Here is a 22,406-nt window from a genome sequence, read left to right as displayed (position 1 = left end):
ACAAACACACACAGAGATACCCTCTGGCACCCATACATAGCCTGTCCAGTAGGTGACAACATATCTGACCTTGTCCTTGGCTGCCTGACGCGTTTGTTTGTCCATCCACTTGAGGTGATCAAGAGCATATTTGAAAGCAGTACGGATCTCATTGATCATACCCTCTGCCTGATAGTGGGGTGAGAGACAGAAATTAAATGTAAGATGGAAGAAAGAGGGAAAGATGTAGATCCTTCTTTTGCAATTACACTCAGATATGGACTAAATACCCGAGGCAATCTGAACCGGCCCATCTCTCCTGAATTATGATAAAAAAACAAGAAAACTTGTGTGACCTTCTATTTCCAACCTGTATAAACTGCTAGTCCTCCCTCTGTGCCTCCTCTCTCTCCCCTTCCACATCTCTCTCTTCTATTTGCCCCTCTCTTCTCTACCCAATAACAATCTACCTGTCACGCCTGCTCCCTCTCTTCTCCCCCCCCCGGTGCGCCAGGCTCCCCAGCATTACGCACTACTGACACCATCAGTACGCACACCTGCTTTTCGCTGTCAAGCGCATCAGTGTATTATTGAACTCAATCACCTGTTTATTACCTCCCCTATATTTGTCAGTTCCCCATCTCTGCTCCCTGCTGCTGCATTGATTGTCGAATGTCGTTGTTTTGCCAGTGTGCTAACGCTGTGCCTGTCTTGTTTCATGTCTGTTCCTTATTAAAATTTTGACTTCCCGTACCTGTTTCTCATCTCCGACGTTGGTCCTTACTCTACCATTTAATGTTACATTTTTTTGTCTCCTTTACCCAGTCTCTACTTTCTCTATATTTGTCTCTCCCATCTGCAGGACAGGGAACTATCACTAAATGAGTATTTCATTAATTTCAATCATTTATAATAATTGAAAATAAATATAACATTATAAGCTTTACAATTCATAAGCATTTATATCATTATACAGATAATTTATACAGTGCATTCGGAAAGCATTCAGAACCCTTGACTTTCTCCACATTTTGTTACATTACAGCCTTAATCTAAAATGGATTTTAAAAAACAATCCTCAAACTAAACACAATACCCTTTGATGTCAAAACAAAAACAGGTTTTTATACATTTTTGCAAATGTATTTAAAAAAAAACGGAAAAATGACATTTCCATAAGTGTTCCGAACCTTTACTCAGTACTTTGCTGAAGCACCTTTGCCAGCGATTACAGCCTTGAGTATGACGTTACAAGCTTGGCACACCTGTTTTTGGGAGTTTCTCCCATTCTTCTCTGTAGATCCTCTCAAGCTGTCAAGTTGGATGGGGAGTGTAGCTGCACTTGTCCCGAAGCAACTCCTGCATTGTCTTGGCTGTGTGCTTAGGGTCGTTGTCCTGTTGGAAGGTGAACCTTCACACCAGTCTGAGGTCCTGAGTGCTCTGGAGCAGGTTTTCGTCAAGGATTTCTCTGTACTTTGCGCAGTTAATTTCCCTCGATCCTGACTAGACTCCCTGTCCCTGCAACTGAAAAACATCCCCACAGCATGATGCTGCCACCACCATGCTTCACCGTAGGGATGGTGCCAGGTTTCCTCCAGACGTGACGCTTGGCATTCAGGACAAAGAGTTCAATCTTGGTTTCATCAGGTCAGAGAATCTCGTTTCTCATGGTTTGAGAGTCGTTTAGGTGCCTTTTGGCAGCAAACTGTAAGCAAGCCTTTTAGGTGCCTTTTCTTGAGGAGTGACTTGAAACTTGGTGGTTCCAAACTTCTTCAATTTAAGAATGATGGAAGCCACTGTGTTCTTGGGGACCTTCAATGCTGCAGACATTTTTTGGTACCCTTCCCCAGATCTGTGCCTTGACACAATCCTTTTTCGGAGCTCTACAGACAATTTCTTTGACATTTTTTTGCTCTGATATGCACTGTCAACTGTGGGACCTATGTGCATATCCAAATCATGTCAAATAAATTGCATTTACCACAGGTGGACTTCAATCAAGTTGTATAAACATCTCAAGGATGATTAATGGAAACAGGATGCACCTGAGCTCAATTTCAAGTCTCATAGCAAAGGGTCGGGAATACTTATTTAAATAAGGTACCTGTTTTTTTTGTTTTTTTTTTGCAAACATTTCTAAAAACCTGTCTTCTCTTTGTAATTATGGGGTATTGTGTGTAGATTGATGAGGGATTTTCTTTTATTTAATCAATTTTCAAATAAGGCTGTAACGTAACAAAATGGGGAAAAAGTCAAAGGGTTTGAATACTTCCCGAATGCATTGTAGGTATTCATAAACATTTATAAGCATTTAAAATATCTTATTAATGAAAATTACAATAATATTTTAGCAAATAGGATCCTCTTATGATGACCTTTCATTAGGCCTACACATGGTAACCACTAGGGTAAATGCAATTGTGCGTCAATCATACTCACAATCTCTTTGCTGTGTTTATCAAACGTTGCTTTGACAAAGAGTGCACCCAGAGCAAAGCCGAGCGTGTCATCTGTGTTCCCAATGCAGGTCTGCCATCGAGGTGTGCAGGACTGAGCGAACACACACACACACAACAGAGATAAGTCTCACCAGCTGTTTATATTTTTGGTTGTGAAAAGTGTGTGTACTGTAAGTGTGCTGAGGTAGCACACATGGCTTGTTATGAGCCCTCACAGTCTCACATAAAAATCATCCGACTCAGATTAAGCCTAGTCCAGGACTAAAAAGCATGCGCAACAGAGAATCTCCATTGAAATATATATATTTTCTAGCCTTAATCAGTGTCTGGGAAACCAGCCCTAACCAGGTATTTCCTGAAATCCTGGCTAATGAATGACATAAGTAAGAATATGCCTTTGTCCCAAATGACACCCTATTCCCCAGTGCGCTAATTTTAACCAGAGGGCCCTAGTCAAAAGTAGTGCACTACACAGGGAATAGGTTGCCGTTTAGAGCCCAGCCTAAAAACACACCTTCTTGGTTCCATACAGGCTCTCTAGCAGCTTGTCCTGGGCGTTCTCAAAGCGCTGGTCCAGACTGGACGCACCCTTCTGCACCAGGTTCCAGATCATGTAGTTGTTAAGCAGGCTGAGAGACGGCGAGAGACGGGGAGGAAGAGGAAATGAGGATGACAAGGATGACGAGGACAAGCAAAGAAACAACAACGACAGTCAATGTTTGGGGTTTCCTCATGGGTAGAACTGGATGCAGGGACGTCATTATGATGTTTTTCATGAGATTATGGTCAGGTCAGATATTGATTGTATAAGGAATTTTGGTAACACTTTATGAAGACCATATGCAAAATGCATTATACAGCAATATACAGTTGAAGTCAGAAGTTTACATACACTTAGGTTGGAGTCATTAAAACTTGTTTTTCGTCCACTCCACACATTTCTTGTTAACAAACTACAGTTTTGGCAAGTTGGTTAGGACATCTTCTTTGTGCATGACACAAGTAATTTTTCCAACAATTGTTCACAGACAGATTATTTCACTGTATCACAATTCCAGTGGGTCAGATATTTCCATACACTACGTTGACTGTGCCTTTAAACAGCTTGGACAATTCCAGACAATTATGTCATGGATTTAGAAGCTTCTGATAGGCTAACTGGTATGATTTGAGTCAATTGGAGGTGTACCTGTGGATGTATTTCAAGGCTGACCTTCAAACACAGTGCCTCTTTGCTTGACATCATGGAAAAATCTAAAGAAATCAGCCATGACCTTAGAAAAAAAATAGTAGACCTCCACAAGTCTGGTTCATCCTTGGGAGCAATTTCCAAACGCCTGAAGGTACCAGGTTCATCTGTACAAACAATAGTACGCAAGAATAAACACCATGGGACCGCGCAGCCATCATACCACTCAGGAAGGAGACGCATTCTGTCTCAAAGAGATGAACGTACTTTGGTGTGAAAAGTACAAATCAATCCAAGAACAGCTATGACATAATGTACTATGGGTGTGGCCTGGAGTATTTCCTGACCATGTGACCTGATCTTTGGCTGTCGGGGAATAAGGACGATCAGGTTGAGTTCCATCTAGGTCCTCACCTGCGCTCGGTCTTGTTGATCAGGTCAGACACCTGTTGCAAGTACTCCTTGGCATATAGCACCACTGGCTCTGTATCGTTCAGGTCCAGAGGGGACAGGGCCGAGGACAGGTAGTCCAGCCAGTCCACCGCTGGAGCCAGCAGCTGAGGGCGAGAGAGATTAGAGGTCACCCTTGTGAAAAAGACAGTTGAACACAAAAACAAAGTTCATAGACATTTTCAGAACTCAAGTTGCCTCAAGTTGAAAGGAGTCCATGTCTCACATCACAATTTTGTATGTGAAAAGAAGTTTCTATCTATCCGATTCATGAGACATAATGGTGAATCCACACGACAGATCAACTTTTGTTTTTTAAGCAGTGGGAATTCCCTCCATATAGATGGTGGACTAACCACTATACCACCCACACAAGAACATTAGACTGTATTTCACGTTTGAAACAGTCTGACAATTTTTTGTGTGTGATTTAGGCTACATTACGATTCTATTCCCTTCTCCCGAAATTTGCACTCATACACTCCCCGTCATAGATTTCAAAGTGTAAGGTGTAAGGAATATGGTGGAAATTCCCTTCAGCCATGCTTGCTCCAATCCAATGCATTAGTGGGAGTAAACAAGTGCACACTTCTGGAGAAGGGTAGAGAATCTGAACGCAACCTTTGATTTGTAAACTATCCCTTCAAACTGGACCAAATTATCCATCATATAGAGAGAGAGAGACAAAACAGTAAGAGGAGCCCTCATATATTTGCATTCCAGATCTCAGACTCAACTAAAGCCACCCCTATCCTGGAGGATCTGTAGGGGTATTACAGTAAAACCATCAGCCCTCAGCCCCAGACACTCATTCCACTGCCTTAATCCAGAGCCGAGCACAGAGCAGGGAGGTAGAGAGATGATGGGCAAAAAAAAAATTCTGGGCTGTTTAATTGTTTGGTCTTTATTGCAAACCAAAGAGACTGCGACAGTTAGTACAGTATATACAGTAGGACTACTTGTTTTTTTCTAACAATCCTTACGATGCATTGTAACATGTTTAAAGATTAGGGTTGTCACAATTCCAGAATTTTGACTTTGAGACCAATATATTAATGCCACACCGGCAGTCAGGAGTCATGACCGCAGTCAAATTCCACGTGACCATAACTAAACATCTCCAAAACTGCACTCTGATGCTGCTGATGTTCATTAGTGGCCTACCAAACTTGCTAACGGCCAGTTGCTTGTGGCCTGGTACTCAGCGCTCTATTGTCCCTTTAAATCCCTATGACATCAATGTAAATGGAATCGAACAAATCAAACACTTCATGAGAGCCCTGGCAGAGTTTGAGTAGAATAGGATCACCTGTTATGCAGCGAGAGCCAGCTTCTCATAGCTGGTTGATGCATGGAATGAAATGTGTTCCTATAAACCCATGGTGACAACGTTTCTAAAGGCTATGCAATTGCGTGAGAAAACAGAGTTTGATGGCATTTATTAAAAAGAAGATCCCATCAGCTTCTATAGGCTAGACCTATTATATTTATTTCTCAACTTTCCTCATTTAAAAGCATGCCTAGCCTAAGATCACCATGTGCAATGCCAAGCGTCAGGTGGAGTGGTGTAAAGCTTGCCGCCATTGGAATATGGAGCAATGAAAACGTGTTCTATGGAGTGATAGTTATACCATCTGGCAGTCCAACGGACTAATCTGGGTTTGGCGGATGCCAGGAGAATGCTACCTTCTCAAAGCATAGTGCCAACATAAAGTTTGGTAGAGGAGGAATAATGGTCTGGGGCTGTTTTTCATGGTTCGAGGTGGGCCCCTAAGTTCCAGTGAAGGGAAATCTTAATGCTACAATATACAATGACTTTCTAGATGATTCTGTGCTTCCAACTTTGTGGCAACAGTTTGGGGGAAGGCCCTTTCCTGTTTCAGCATGACAATGCCACCACACACAAAGAGAGGCCCATACATAAATAGTTTGTCGTGATCGGTGTGGAAGAACTTGACTGGCCTGCACAGGACCCTGATCTCAACCCCACCGAACACCTTTGGGATGAATTGGAACACCGACTGTGAGCCAGGTCTAATCACCCAACATCAGTGCCCAACTCGCTAATGCTTTTGTGGCTGAATGGAAGCAATGTTCCTGCAGCAATGTTCCAACATCTAGTTTAAAGCCTTCCCATAAGAGTGGAGGCTTTTATAGCAGTAAAGGGAGGACCAAGTCCATATTAATGCACATGATTTTGGAATGAGATGTTTGACAAGCAGGTATCCACATACTTTTGGTCATGTAGTGTATATTAGTAGGCTCTATGTAAAGACCAGATTAAATTGAGAATAGTTAGATGGGTGAGAATGTTATCATGCGCATGTCAAATTGTGAATGAGAGACTGTGTGCAACCTGGCAAGAAACCGAGACTTTCATGCAACTTTTTTCCGAATCATCATTAGAGTTGCATCATGTAGGCTTAGAATGTATTAGATATGAAAAAAATATAGCCTACGGTTTGTATCACAACTCAAGTTGCATAAATAACTCTAAATGTACCATATAGGAGGCTCTGTTATCACTTTGTTATGCATTAGGGGGCACTTAATTTTTGGATGAAAAACGTTCCCGTTTTAAACAAGATATTTTGTCACGAAAAGATGCTCGACTATGCATATAATTGACAGCTTTGGAAAGAAAACACTCTGACGTTACCAAAACTGCAAAGATATTGTCTGTGATTACCACAGAACTGATGTTACAGGCGAAACCCAGATAAAAATCCAACCAGGAAGTGCCGCATTTTTTAAAACCGCCTTATGCCAATGACTCCTTATATGGCTGTGAATGAGCTACGAATGCGCTTACGTTTTCTACGTATTCCCCAAGGTGTCTACAGCATTGTGACGTCTTTTTACTAATTTCCATTGAAGAATAGCCGTAAGGGACCATATATAGCAAGGTGTCTCCCGCAGAAAATCTTGCGTAGAATACTGAGGTAGCAATTTTTACAATCGCTTCTTATGAGAAACCAATTGCCTCAACGGATATATTATCGAATAGATATGTTAAAAACACCTTGAGGATGGATCCTAAACAACGTTTGCCGTGTTTCTGTCGATATTAGGGAGTTAATTTTGAAAAAAGTTCAGCGTTGTAGTGGTGGCATTTTCCGGTCGATTTCTCAGCCAAGCATGATGAACAAACGGGAGCTATTTCGCCTACAAAAATAATCTTTTTGGAAAAAAGGAACATTTGCCATCTAACTGGGAGTCTCCTGAGTGAAAGCATTCGAAGTTCTTCAAAGGTAAATGTTAAGGGAATTTTTTATCTATCTACTAATTATGTATACATTTCAATCAGGATGTACTAATCAGAATACTATTATGTTACTGTATATGTATGAATTTTCTTTCTTAATCCTAGTACTGAATAAAATGTGTGTAAATATAATCAAGGATTAGAACAATGACGGTCTGTTCCTTGGTAGAAATTAATTAACTAAATCTTCAGACTGGCTAGAATGCTTGTCTACACCGAAAGACCTTGGCTCAGCCATAAATTATATTAAATTGGTAGGGAGACGATGTGGGAAGGCTTGAGATACTGCCTTTGTACCAGGGTGGGAGAAGAGACGGGTTGGTACTGGAACTAATGACGTCATTTTCAGTTTATAACCTGTGGTAACCTGTATCGTGTTCAGTACTCTCGTGAATAAACTCTGCTGATTGACTTTAAGACTGGGCTCTGTCCATTATTATAGAATTAAGGGTCTTACAAATCCTTATGAATTGACAGAGTGTTTAATTTTAATTGGGTATTAAAACATAGAGCAATTTAATTCCTGTATCAGTAAATGATTTAATTTGGTTGCTTTTCTTATTTTCGTGAAAATGTTGCCTGCTGCCAGCAGAGTTAGCATAGCATTTTACCATGATAAACTTACACAAATGCTTGTCTAGCGTTGGCTGTAACGCATATTTTGAAAATCTGAGATGACAGTGTTGTTAACAAAAGGCTAAGCTTGTGTTTGAATATATTTATTTCATTTTATTTGTAATTTTCATGAATAGGAAAAGTTACTAGGGGTATTTATGTCCGCTGCGTTATGCTAATTCGTTTGAGGCTATGATTACGATCCCGGATCCGGGATTGCTCGTCGCAAGAGGTTAACCACACTGAATGTGCGCACTACCTCGGAAATTGTTTTGGGAAAATATCCTTTCCATTTTATTCAGCCATGTTCAATTGTACTCTTTGTACTATAAATAATGCCACGCGAATAAGAAACTATTGTCTGCTAAATTAACTAGTGGAGCCCGCAGGCATATGACATAGCCAGATCAGTGTCACACCCTGATCTGTTTCACCTGTCTTTGTGATTGTCTCCACCCTCTCCAGGTGTCACCCATCTTCCCTATTATCCTCTGTGTTTTTATACCTGTGCTGTCCATTGCCAGTTTGTTTTGTTTTGTCAAGCCTACCAGCATTTTTCCCTTGTTCCTGTCTCTTGATTGTTCCTGGTTTTGACCTTTTCTGCCTGTCCTGAGCCTGCCTGAAATCCCGTACGTTTGCCCCACTACTCTGGATTATCAACCCCTGTCTGCCTTGACCTGTCATTTGCCTGCCTCTGTTGCTGTAATAAACATTGTTACTGCGACATAGTTTGCATTTGGGTCTTACCTGAAACATTGATAATCAGGTTCTGAACATTATGACAACTCAGAATATACTATTCTGTTCTTCTGAAATAGGCTACATTTTCTTCAAATAATTCTTTAGACCTGCCTAAAATAAATCATGGATTTATTGTGATGGTGTAGGCTATATTAAAAGGGATTTATTAGACTTTTTAAAAATGTAGATGTTCCAAAAGGTCTGCATCAGTGGCTTGTAGGGTACGAGTAGAAGCCAGGAGATGCTAAACGTGTTTGTTATTTATGATCAATAACCATGAGACCAGCAGTTATTTAGTTATGTCATTTACCAGCTGACAAATTTTCATGATCGCCACAGCCCTAATACTCGTGCCACGGCAAAAAAAAGAAAGTGGAGAGAACGACTGATCTTTTTTTTAAATTCTGTTTTTTTTTCTTAAAGGCCTATATGCAGACAAAATGTGAATTCCCTGTGTTTTATATGCATTTACACACTATGAGGTTGGAATAAAATACCCTGAAAATGATGATAATGCCCTTTTAGTGTAAGAGCTGTTTGAAAATATGGAGTTGTGGGATGCCTGGTGACATAGACCAATTCTAAAGATTTCCAAACTTCTGCCAATACCGGCTAGTTTTCAGTTTACCCTTCCCCACTCAGACCACTCTCAGACAGCCCTAGCTAAATTCTTGCTTGAAAAATTGCTTTTGCTAAGAAGTTGTGTTTCTTTTGAACATTTAATTGAAAACAATGACAGTAAGGTACTTAAAGTGGAACTGACATTGTTTTAGCAACATTTCAGCAAAATCTTATTTAAATCTGTTCTTATACACCCCCTGGAAGAATGACACTTTTTTGCTTTACATTTTCTGACAAGCAACCACTTAGATATGGTCATTTTCAAATTTTCATAGAATGTTTGTAAGGCATTTGAAAGCAGGGCAATTGAAGTTGAATTCACCTATGTGAACTCATCAGGCTGTAATTTCATATAGTAGATGACTCATCGGTTGACTCATTTATACTCGCTTGTCTCCCCTATTTGGCCCGCGGGCCTTGTGTTTGACACGTGCGCTATCCTATTAGTCACGTTATGACTGACTTGTGATCATTGCCCTTGCTAGTTTGATTGTATTGGCATCCCAGCCTTAGTCATCCGTTTTGTTCAAAATATTGAGTCATTGAAACAGTGCATCCAGAATGGGTGGGGGCAGCAAACGATGTACCAGGCCAGCTGTGATTTACAACCTGATAGTAATATTTTTTGGACAATCAAGAAATGTATTGGTGAATTATAATAATCATGATTTGAACTGTATCCATCTATTCTGCTAACAAGGTCTTACTGTACTTCATGGAATTTTGAGTCAAATTAAAAACTATTTTTAAAACCTCTTATAAAAGTTGGTTTATAAGCATAAACTGGGAATTTTATATTTTTGAATGTCACAGGAAGGCCATAAAGATCATCAAGGACAACAACCACCCGAGCCACTGCCTGTTCACCCCACTATCATCCAGAAGGTGAGGTCAGTACAGGTGCATCAAAGCAGGGACCAAGAGACTGAAAAACAGCTTCTATCTCAAGGCCATCAGACTGTTAAACAGCCACCACTAACATTGAGTGGCTGCTGCCAACATACTGACTCAACTCCAGCCACTTTAATAATGGAAAAATTTATGTACAAATGTATCACTTGCCACTTTAAACAATGCCACTTAATATAATGTATACATACCCCACATTACTCATCTCATATGTATACACTGTACTCTATACCTTCTACTGCATCTTGCCTATGCCGTTCTGTACCATCACACATTCATATATTTTTATGTACATATTCTTCATCCCTTTACACTTGTGTGTATAAGGTAGTTGTTGTGGAATTGTTAGGTTAGATTACTTGTTGATTAATACTACATTGTCGGAACTAGAAGCACAAGCATTTCGCTACACTTGCATTAACATCTGCTAACCATGTGTATGTGACAAATAACATTTGATTTGATAAGTTCTATACATTTAGTTGATTTTCAAAAGTAAGACATTTGAAAACTCTAGTACTGAACTGTTTTTCAAGTACTGACGTGTCGGTGTAACGTGCAACACTAGTAAGGATAGGATCATAGTAGCTCCCATTCCTTTATGGTATGCCTATGTATTCCAGAGATGTAGTAGAAAATGTTAGGGGCCCGTCGTGTCATCATTAAAAGCTTTGCTCATCGATCGCTTACTCACCATTTAAGGGGTCATTGGGAGCAGGGTCATGTTCAGCACAGAAAACATTTTGCAACAGACAATGACAGCTAGTCCTTCTCTGCTTCAAACCATTTGCTTCTGTTTGGTGCCTAATGAACATGACCCTAGAGTTTTAGCGTAATAATCTAGTGTTTAGAACCACTAGAAACAGAACAAATGATCTATTGCAATACCATTCAAAGTCATGCCTCATCAACACGACTGTTTTTGCAAGCTTAAGGTTAACAGACTGATTTTCTAGAGCAATTACATTCAGATGGTCGGTGGTATACACAATCTACCCATTTCACAGATTCAACCCATCCTACAAATGCTGACATTCAATTCCTATGAAACAGAGAACCATCTCTGTTTGTTGACAAAAGGCTTCTCGATGTCCTCCAACCACTTGCATTCCCTTCACGATCTCGCTCACGAGATCTGCTGCTACCGTGAAGATAGAAGGGCTTAGCAACAGTCACCTTGGCAACCAGGGGAACATTCACAAACAAAAAAGAGGACTGCAGGAGATGCAGAGTAGAATAGTCCTCTTAGGAGGGATAAAACACAGACAAAGGTGTGAAGAGGCTCAGGGTTTCAAATGGTAGTGGTGAGTTGGTGGGGGAGAGGCTGCGAGAAAAAGCCATGCATGTTTTGACACTAATGGAGGCAGGAGAAAAAGTGGGAACAGACTGTAATTGAATAAGAATTAACTCTGAGAGGCTTTAAAGCCTCACAAAAAAATACACCTCACATATGTACCTCTCTTGCCCTTTCTCTCTCTCATACATACTGTCACGAATCCCGCCGAAGATGGTGCCTCTTCCTGTTCAGGCGGCGCTCGGCGGTCGTCGTCGCCGGCCTACTAGCTGCCATCGATTCCCTTTCCTTTTGTTTCTGTTAGTTGGGTCTAATTGGTTACACCTGTTTTGAGTTTAGTTTTGTTTGTAGGCTATTTAAGGGCACTAGGCCCGTTGGTTATTCTGTGGGCTTGTTCTCTGTTTTATGGTGTTGGTTGATTATTGTGATCTCTATTTTTCCGGACAGTTTTAGTCCTGTTTATTTGGACGGGTTGTTTCATGCGCCCTTTTGTTTTGCATGTCCGTTTTGCCGCTGTCATTGGAATAAAAGATCCACGTACGGAACTACATGCTCTCTGCGCTTGACTCCTCCACCCACCATTCATAGAAGTCTTAACACATACTCACGTCCAAGCAACTGCATGCACATGGAAGCCCACTTGCTCTCTCTTTGTAACCCGCACACACACCTGCAGCTCGGCGATGGTGATCTTGTGGTAGATCTTCTCCTCATCTCGACGTTCGTCCTGCGGTACTGTGATGTTGGCGAGCGCTGTTTCAAAGTCCAGGATCTGCTGCATCTGGCGTTGTGTGGAGTTCTTATCCCCCCCCAACAGCAGGCTCAGCTCCACCATGTAGTCCAGATACGCCTTCAACACCTGGGAATGGATACAGGATAAGCTCAGGGTCGTGTTCAGTCACCATCAAATGTAAGACAACGGTCAGAAACAGAGTACAAAGGGTAGGTACCATCATAAATGCCCTTTTTTGTTTTCCATTGCAAACCCTTCACCTGGATTTTGTTATAGCCCTGCTCTAATTAGTGTTAACACACCTGATTCTAATCAGCTGCTGCCTTAGGACCTTGATTAGCTGAATCACAAGTGCTATAGTAGGTCTGGAACAAAAGACTGCACATCTAGTTGGTCTCCAAGAGGAGGGTTGGCCACCCCCGGGTAATGCTGCAGACTAGAGTAGGGCCAGGAGTTTTTCTTGACCACCTGACCTGATCAGAAAAAACTCTGACTACAGTGACTATAACTAGGGCCCAGAGTTTTTTCCTAGTGAAACACCATTGGTTAGTCAAAGTTGGCTCTACACTGGTGTGGTACAGTCACAAGAGAATGAGAGCTATCAAAATGAAATACCTGCTGCTGGATTTATTTCTGTGGAAGGTTTCAGTCTTTCTAGTTCGTTGTAAAGTGACCTAGTATTCTCTCAGCCAGTTATGGTAAAATATACCTGGTATGTTTCAGAGCGATTTGTGACAGGCTGGCACCTTGATTGGGGAGGACAGGCTCATAGTAATGGCTGGAATGGAATCAACGGAATGTTAACCAACACATTACACACATGGTTTCCATGTTTGATGCCATTCCATTTTTGCCATTCCAGATGTTATTATGAGCCGTCCTCCCCTCAGCTGCCTCCTGTGACATTAATATATGTTAATTTATTACGGTACCTCATGTTGACAGCCAGAGGTAGGAAAAGACCCGCACCCAGCTGGCTGGCCCGCACCCAGCTCACCCCCTCCAGCCACCAAACTTGACTCACCTTTTCATTGGCTGTCTTGTTGAGGTAATAGTCCCGCGAGGGGAGGAACAGCCCTGATTGGTCCACCTGGCGGAAATGTATGAACAGGTGAACAAACACACTAATCATAAGGGAGAATGAATTGCAGTGTGCAGAGTCCATTCACTATCATATTCGACAATATATTCCCCAAAAAATATTAGATGTGCATATATGTCGCTTCTAAAACAAATGAATCTCGACAGTTTAGTGTATGACTCAGGAAAGAGCAACAGGGGAACCATACCACCTTATAAAAAATATGAAATGTGTCTGTGGGTCTGTCTGTGTCTATGCATGCCTATGTGTTTATGTGTGTGTGCTAGTACATGTATTTTCATTTCAAAAGACCCAGAGCCAGAGCAGCTGACCTGGATGACGTTACTGTTGGAGTTCTTGGGGTCCACGCTGACTCCGATGGTGAAGAAGGGCTGGGCACGGTAGGGGCCCGACACTGTCTTCAGCACCTCCATAAAGTTGTCCTTCTCCCAGGGCCCCGTTATGTTCCAGCCCCCTGTCTGCAAACACACACATACACACACACACATAGATACACACACACACACACACACACACACACACACACACACACACACACACACACACACACACACACACACACACACACACACACACACAAAACAGAGGGACGACAAGCTCAGACAGAGATACATTTATTATTATTTTTATTGGTATAAGTTTTTAGGTCAGTTTTGCTAATGTCAGTAATAACTAATGCTTAAGGTCAGGATTGGGGAAGGGAAGTTGATCCTAGATCTATACCCTGAAGCATTTTGATTTATCTCTACAGTATAGTATAGCATTTTCTTCCGATTAATGGCACCACTTTTGTCAATTTAAAGACAAAACAAAAACACACATATTAAATTTCGTATAGTCAGATAAATGGGGTCTTGTCACAGAATGTGAGTAATAGGATGGGGTGTGATTTTTTTCAAGGCCCATTATAAAAGAGTTTGGAACAAGGACATGATGACACAGTAGCACAAGACTGGAAAAGTGAAAAAGTCCAGCCCAGCTAATTCTTCAAATCATAACTGACATACAGACATGGATTGATGGATGGGATGTATTGCTGCTGACAGCACACACGCAGGCAAGGAGGCATGCACACACACACACACACAAACACACACACACATCAATCTCACACAGTCCTATTTCTAACAACTTGTGTTCTTCAATTTCCCATCTCCCTTCTACCTGGTAGAAATAAGACAGGAGACAGAAGGGCCGGTACTTCAAGCTGCTTCTCAGCAGCCAGCCAGTCCATCACTTCAGTTCTCATCAAAAGGCAGATTACAAAGGAGACAGTGAATTTATAGCTATTTCTTTCTTCATTCCTTTCTTCTTTAAAAAATTATCACGTTTTTGATTTTTATAACTTTTTAATCATGATTTTTAATGACAATTCCAAAGCCAAAAATAGTGAACATTCAATTGCCAAAACATGAAATATTCCATTGTCTCTGTCAGGTACCTACACAATGGGTAGACATCAATAAAAAATAGAAACTGATTTCAGTTGTGTATACTACTTAGTTTTATTTGATGACTTTATTATTTAACTTTCCTTAAAGTCATCATCTCATCTCTGCTCAGGCAGTAGCAGCCAAACAGACAGACAATGTTATCTCTGTGCTCCCCATACTGTAATGTCTTTAGTCATCCTATTTATCTAGGCTAGTCTGTCTAAGCAAGCTGCAGAACTGTCTGACAATCATTTGACTAGTTCTTCAAAGTAGATGAGGCATAATCTATCCCTCTCTCTAATTGTTGTGTTGTGTACATTCCTCTCTCATGCGGTCTATGTGTATCTAACCTAACGTAGAATGTAGCTGGCATAAAAGTGTATTCATCTCTGAGCCTAAAAAACTGGCTTCATAGTAGTTAATTACCACGTTTATTTGCTTATTGAAAACTACAATTCCCTTCAGCCCAGCATCTCAAATAGTTATTGACTAGATTTATCTCATGGATTACTTTAATTTCTCTCTGGAGAAATGGTGCATTGGGTTCAGAAAAAAACAGAACTAAAATGTTGGTTCATCGCTCATTACTAACCCTAACCCCCAGCCGTTCCAAGGCTACATGGAGTGCGTGGTTGGTTGTGTCCCAATAATATCTCCTTCCACCTGAAGTGTGCTCTTGTTCACTACTCCCCACAAATGTAAAATCACTGGATTGGTGTAGGCAAGGCCTAGGTCAATCTCTAACACATTCCTAGTCGATCACCAAACCTTTCCGTAAAAAACAAAACAATAAAGCCTTTGCATTCCTGTTTTTTTTATTTGTTTTGCGCTGTTGGCGGTAGGTGAACTTGATAACAGTAGCATTAGCGCCGGGAAGGCAACGTGCTCCCATTTTGAACCATTTCATGTCTCTGAAGGTAGAACTCCGCCAGGCCCAGAGAGCAAATTTGAACCATTTCATGTGTCTGAAGCGCAAACTCTGCCTACCCAGCAGGCCCCAGAGATCAAATCAAGCTGACCTTTGCAATGAGGTCAATGAGAGGCATGGCTCCCAGCTCCTCGATGTGCTGCTCGTTGAGGCAGGACAGGTAGTAGAACTGGGTCTTCTTCTCGGCGTCGCTGCTGGAGTTGAATGTGCCATTCTCTAAAGAAGGAGGGGAAAAGAGGAGGGGCGGGATAAGAGGAAAATATGGATGAGGAGGAGGAGAACAGAGGCTAATGTGATTGTGTGAGGCAGAGACAAGACCTGTCATTTCCTTCTATTATACACTGTAAAAAAATATATAGTTTATTCAACTAATATTTATTTAGTAACTAGTTCCACAGCCTTGTTAAGTTTATTCAACTTCAAAGTGTTAACTGAACTTAAAATGTTTAGTTGGCCCAAACTTAGCTCCAACTTGAGAAAATGTAGGTTTTGAGAAAGAATTGATAGGGACAACCAAAGTGCATTTACAATACAATGTTTTCAACATGCATATTTGACACATGCTGACATTGTGCATTCTCATTTATAGAGTAATTATTATTCAACATGTCCTTATCTGGGATTTGATCTGATCTTCCTGCTATTCAACCATGTCTGTGCCAGTAACCATGTCTCTCATAATTGATTTGATTGACTTATTTTAGGGTTCTGCTTTAATGTTACTCCTTTATCACTATGATAAATAAAATAGTTTTTCTTGAGTGTACTTTTAACAGACCTGAGACTTACTTTGAAGTGCAAAGTGTAGAAATTCAGGTGAAATAAGTAATAGACACAGTAATACTGGAATGCTAAATTCCAATCCGAGGTGAGGGCAGGCTGAATAATAATGACTTAATAAATGATCATGCTCAATGATCATGCTCACTATGTCAAAGTGTCAAAAACGTAAGTTCAAAACATTGTATATTAAACGCACTATTTTGCACTAAGTTTGGGCCAACAAAAAATGTTAAGTTCAGGTAACAATGACCGAAAAGTTAAGTAAACTGAAAAAGGCTGTGGAACCAGTTACTAAATAAAAATTAATTAAAACAACTTTACATTTTTTTTTACAGTGCAAGTGATTTACCATGACAGCTGATGAGGACAGAAGCAAATAACAGGACGTCATGGACAGTTAAACCGCTGTTGAACCATGGCTGACTGTTCTGACAGTTAAGGAGCTGGGGGATTGGACCATGACTGCTGTGGGCCGGTTGGGACACACACATGCACATACAGTGTATGACTATGGCCCGTGATGGTGTCTTGTGAACGACTCACATATGGCCTTGTGTTAATTTCGAAAGGTTGACTAAGTCAGTAGCTCTCAATTCTCTCCACAGGGACCCCCAGCCGTTCCAGAGCTAGCACACCTGATTCAGCTGGTTAATAAACATAATAATGAAACCTATGGAATTGTAACAATATAATATGGCTATTAAACCATTTAGAACCTTATGAGCATGGTTATTTATAGAACCGTCAAAAAAAGGTTCCATATAGCACCAAAAAGGATCTGCTATGGTTACAAGCCAAAGACCCTTATTTGTCACTATATGTAACCATTTGCTTTTAGTGTGCAGCCTTATCAATGGAAAAAATAAACACTGAAGATCCATAGAGAAGGAAATGGAGATACGGACATAGAGGGAGAGAGAGAAAGAGCGAGATGGGAGAGAGTCAGAGAGAGAGAGGGAACAAGACAGAGAGGCAGAGGAAGAGAACGAGAAAGATGGGGGAGAGACACAGGAAGTTAGGGGTTTGAAGCAGAAAGCTTTAGAGTGCTACCAACAGGGGCAATGTAGATGTGAAACAAGTGAGTAAAAAACACAAGGAAAGGTGTTAAGAGAATGAGAGGAGGAGATGAGAGGAGAGGAGAAGACAGGATGTGGTAGGATAGTTTATTTAGTCACATGCTCGTCTCCATCTCCACAGCGCATATCGTCATTCGCTCTGAAGCACCACTGTCATGGCAACGCACATGCTGCTGAAATATTTGTATTTATTTATTTTATTTCACCTTTATTTAACCAGGTAGGCTAGTTGTGAACAAGTTCTCATTTACAACTGCGACCTGGCCAAGATAAAGAAAAGCAGTGCGACACAAACAACAACAAAGAGGTACACATGGAATAAACAAACATACAGTCAATAACACAATAGAGAAAATGTCTATATACAGTGTGTGCAAATGAGGTAGGCAATAAATAGGCCATAGTGGCGAAATAATTACAATTTAGCAATTAAACACTGGAGTGAAAGATGTGCAAAAGATGAATGTGCAACTAGAGATATTGGGGTGCAAAGGAGCAAAAAATAAAAAATAAAATAACAGTATGGGGATGATGTAGTTGGATAGGCTATGTACAGGTGCAGTGATCTGTGAGCTCTGCATCTGTACATGCTCTGACAGCTGGTGCTTAATGTTAGTGAGGGAGATATGTGGGTCTCCAGCTTCAATGATTTTTGCAATTCGTTCCAGTCATTAGCAACAGAGAACTGGAAAGAAAGGAGGAATTAGCTTTGGGGGTGACCAGTGAAATATACCTGCTGGAGCCCATGCTACGGTTGGGTGCTGCTATGGTCACCAGTGAGCTGAGATAAGGTGGGGCTTTACCTAGCAAAGACTTATAGATGACCTGGAGCCAGTGGGTTTGGCGACGAATGTGAAGAGAGGGACAGCCAATGACAGCATACAGGTCGCAGTGGTGGGTAGAATATGGGGCTTTTGTGACAAAACGGATGGCACTGTGATAGACTGCATCCGATTTGCTGAGTAGAGTGTTTGAGGCTATTTTGTAAATGACAACGCCATAGTCAAGGATCGACAGTATAGTCAGTTTTACGAGGGTAAGTTTGGCAGCATGAGTAAAGGATGCTTTGTTGCGAAATAGGAAGCCGATTCTATATTTAATTTTGGATTGGAGATGCTTAATGTGAGTCTGGAAGGAGAGTTTACAGTCTAACCAGACACCTAGGTATTTGTAGTTGTCCACATATTCTAAGTCAGAACCGTCCAGAGTAGTGATGCTGGACGGGCGGGCAGGTGTGGGCAGCGATTGGTTGAAGAGCATGCATTTAGTTTTGCTTGCATTTAAGAGCAGTTGGAGGCCACGGAAGGAGAGTTTTATGGCATTGAAGCTTGTCTGGAGGTTAGTTAACACAGTGTCCAAAGAAGGGCCAGAGGTATACAGAATAGTGTCGGCCGGACAATTGAACCCTGTGGCACCGCCATAGAGACTGCCAGGGGTCCGGACAACAGGCCCTCCGATTTGACACACTCTGTCTGAGAAGTAGTTGGTGAACCAGGTGAGGCAGTCATTTGAAAAACCAAGGCTGTTGAGTATGTCATTAAGAATGTGGTGATTGACAGAGTCGAAAGCCTTGACCAGGTTGATGAATACAGCTGCACAGTATTGTCTCTTATCGATGGAGGTTATGATATCGTTTAGGACCTTGAGCGTGGCTGCTTAACATCGATCATTTGAGTGAACTTTGTGACTTGCCTGCCATGTGATTATAATTGGACATTTTATCAGTTAAACCTGAAAGGCACCAAGGTTAAACACACTGAATTTTCTGAGGGCCCGCTCAGAAACCAGATTGCACAGCTGAGAAGGTACGGTGGGATTCAAAATGATCTGTGATCTGTTTGTTAACTTGGCTTTCGAAGAACTTAGAAAGGCAGGGTAGGATAGATATATGTCTGTAGCAGTTTGGGTCTAGAGTGTCTCTTCAATAGGGGGATGACCGCGGCAGCTTTCCAATCTTTGGGGATCTCAGACGATACTAAGGAGAGGTTGAACAGGCCAGTAAATAGGGGTTGCAAAAATTGTGTCATTTTAGAAATAATTAATAATTTTAGAAAGAGAGAGTCCAGATTTAGAAAGAGAGTCCAGATTGTCTAGCCCTGCTGATTTTTTAGCTCATTCAGAACATCAGCTGTCTGGATTTGGGTGAAGGAGAAATTGGGGAGGTTTGGGCAAGTTGCTGTGGGGGGCGCAGGGCTGTTGACCAGGGCAGGGGTGGCCAGGTGGAAAGCATGGCCATCCATAGAGAAATGCTTTTTGAAATTCTCAATTATTGTGGAATTATCTGTGGTGACTGTGTTTCCAAGCCTCAGTGCAGTGGGCAGCTGGGAGGAGGTTCTCTTATTCTCCATGGACTTTACAGTGTCCCAGAACTTTTTGGAGTTTGTAGTGCAGGATGCAAATTTCTGTTTGAAAAAGCTAGCCTTTGCTTTCTTAACTGCCTGTGTATATTGGTTCCTAACTTCCCTGAAAAGTTTCATATCGCGGGGGCTATATGATGCTAATGCAGTACGCCACTGAAGTGAAACACTGGCTAAATCTGTTCCTGGTTCTACATTTTTTGAATGCGGCATGCTTATTTAAGATTGTGAGGAAAGCACTTTTAAAGAATAACCAGGCATCTTCTACTGACGGAATGAGGTCTATTATCCTTCCAGGATACCCGGGCCAGGTCGATTAGAAAGGCCTGCACGCTGAAGTGTTTTAGGGAGCGTTTGCCAGTGATGAGAGGTGGTCGTTTGACTGCAGACCCATTACGGATGCAAGCAATGAGGCAGTGATCGCTGAAATCCTGGTTGAAGACAGCAGAGGTGTATTTGGAGGGCAGGTTGGTTAGGATGATATCTATGAGGTTGTCTGTGTTTTCAGATTTGGGTTTGTACCTGGCAGGTTCATTGATCATTTGTGTGAGATTGAGGGCATCAATCTTAGATTGTAGGATGGCTGGGGTGTGAAGCATGTTTAGGTCACCTAACAGCACGAGCTCTGAAGATAGATGGGGGCAATCAATTCACATATGGTGTCCAGGGCACAGCTGGGGGCAGAAGGTGGTCTATAGCAAGTGGCAATGGTGAGAGACTTGTTTCTGGAAAGGTGGATTTTTAAAAGTAGAAGCTGAAATTGTTTTCGCACAGACCTGGATAGTAAGACAGAACTCTGCAGGCTATCTCTGCAATAGATTGCAACTCCACCCCTTTGGCAGTTCTATCTTGTCAGAAAAGGTTATAGTTAGGGATGGACATTTCAGGGTTTTTGGTGGCCTTCCTAAGCCAGGATTCAGACACAGCTAGGTGTGCTAAAGCAGTGAATAAAACAAACTTACGGAGGAGGCTTCTAATGTTAACATGCATGAAACCAAGGCTTTTACAGTTACAGAAGTCAACAAATGAGAGTGCCTGGGGAATGGGAGTGGAGCTAGGCACTGCAGGGCCTGGACCAAAGGAGCAGAGGTGGAGTAGGATAAGGGTACGGCTAAAGGCTAAAAGAGCTGGTCGTCTAGTACGTTCGGGACAGAGAGTAAAAGGAGCAGATTTCTGGGCACAGTATGATATATATTATGTGCATAATGTACAGACAAAGGTATGGTAGGATGTGAATACAGTTGAGGTAAACCTAGGCATTGAGAGACGGTGAGAGAGGTTTTGTCTCTAGAGACATCAATTAAACCAAGTGAGGTCACTGCAAGTGTGGATGGTGGGACAAGAGGGTTAGCATATTGAGGCATATTGAGCAGGGCTGGAGGCTCTACAGTGAAATAAGACAATAATCACTAACCGAAACAGCAATGGACAAGGCATATTGACATTAGGCATGCATACTCGAGTGATCATAGGGTCCAATGAGTAGCTGGACGGGCTGGAGACACGGCGATTCAGACAGCCAGCGTGCCGGGGCTAGCAGAAGGGCCTTAGAGGGACGTCGCGACGGAAGATGTCTGTTGCTGTAGCCCCCTCATGCGGTTACGTCGGCAGACCAGTCGTGCTGGATCAGCAGGTGTCCGTGCAGTGAAAGGGTCCAGGCCAATTGGCAAAATAGGAATAGTAGCCCAAGAAATTGACTGATGGACCACTACAGCTAACAGTCCGGTATGTTCTAGATAGTTAGTGGTCCGCGGCTAGCAAATGGGCATTCAGGGGATGTCGTGATGAAGGAGCCAGTTTAAAAAAAAACTTGGGTGGATTACTTTGGTAGTCCAGACAAGTTGGATCGGCGGGGCTCCGTAACAGCAATAAAAGGGGTCCAGGCCAATTGGCAAAATAGGTATTGTAGCTCAAGGAGTGGCTAATGGTCCTCTTCAGCTAGCCGGGAGATGGGCGTAGCATAGGCTAGCTCCAGGCTAATTGGTGCTCACTTCGGGACAGGGACATTAGCAGGAGAAGCCAATTGGATAGCAGCTAGCAAGCCACAGTGATCCAGGTGAAGAGGTTCAGAGCTTGCGGTAGGAATCCGGTGATATGGAGAAAAAGGAGTCCGGTAAGCTCTTGGTTGAGACTCGCTGTATAGACTGGCAGGAGTTGTCCTGGCTAGAGGTTAGCTGATGACCGCTAGCAGGGGCTAGCTTACTACTAGCTAGTACTTAGTTAGCTGGCTAGCTTCTGCTGGAGTTTCCGGTTCTGAGGTAAAGAAAATAGCAGATCCATACCACATTGGGTGAGGCGGGTTGCAGGAGAGTATGTTGAACGTACTTCCGGCGCCGACAGAGATGGCCGCCTCGCTTCGCGTTCCTAGGAAACTATGCAGTTTTTTGTGTTTTTACGTGTTATTTCTTACACTAGACCCCAGGTCATCTTAGGTTTCATTACATACAGCCGAGAAGAACTACTGAATATAAG

The 22,406-nt window shown here is 42.0% G+C and overlaps 1 protein-coding gene across 4 annotated transcripts in view; it reads right to left on the bottom strand.

The window, feature by feature from the left end:
- ece2b (endothelin converting enzyme 2b) overlaps positions 1-22,406 on the bottom strand; it is a 76,199-nt gene that overhangs the window by 5,270 nt on the left and 48,523 nt on the right. For all 4 annotated transcript variants that reach the window (XM_024441935.2, XM_024441936.2, XM_024441937.2 and 1 more), the window contains 8 exons: positions 15,810-15,934; positions 13,669-13,815; positions 13,280-13,345; positions 12,193-12,381; positions 4,042-4,184; positions 2,953-3,067; positions 2,419-2,529; positions 70-168 (listed from right to left, as the gene is read on the bottom strand). In XM_024441935.2, coding sequence (XP_024297703.1) covers positions 70-168; positions 2,419-2,529; positions 2,953-3,067; positions 4,042-4,184; positions 12,193-12,381; positions 13,280-13,345; positions 13,669-13,815; positions 15,810-15,934 — 995 coding nt within the window. The remainder of the gene's footprint in view (positions 1-69; positions 169-2,418; positions 2,530-2,952; positions 3,068-4,041; positions 4,185-12,192; positions 12,382-13,279; positions 13,346-13,668; positions 13,816-15,809; positions 15,935-22,406) is intronic.

The sequence above is a fragment of the Oncorhynchus tshawytscha genome, unplaced genomic scaffold (assembly GCF_018296145.1).
Source record: "Oncorhynchus tshawytscha isolate Ot180627B unplaced genomic scaffold, Otsh_v2.0 Un_contig_6248_pilon_pilon, whole genome shotgun sequence".
Lineage (NCBI taxonomy): Eukaryota > Metazoa > Chordata > Actinopteri > Salmoniformes > Salmonidae > Oncorhynchus > Oncorhynchus tshawytscha.
Note: the sequence above shows the minus strand (reverse complement) of the source record. Positions and strands in the feature narration are given on the sequence as shown.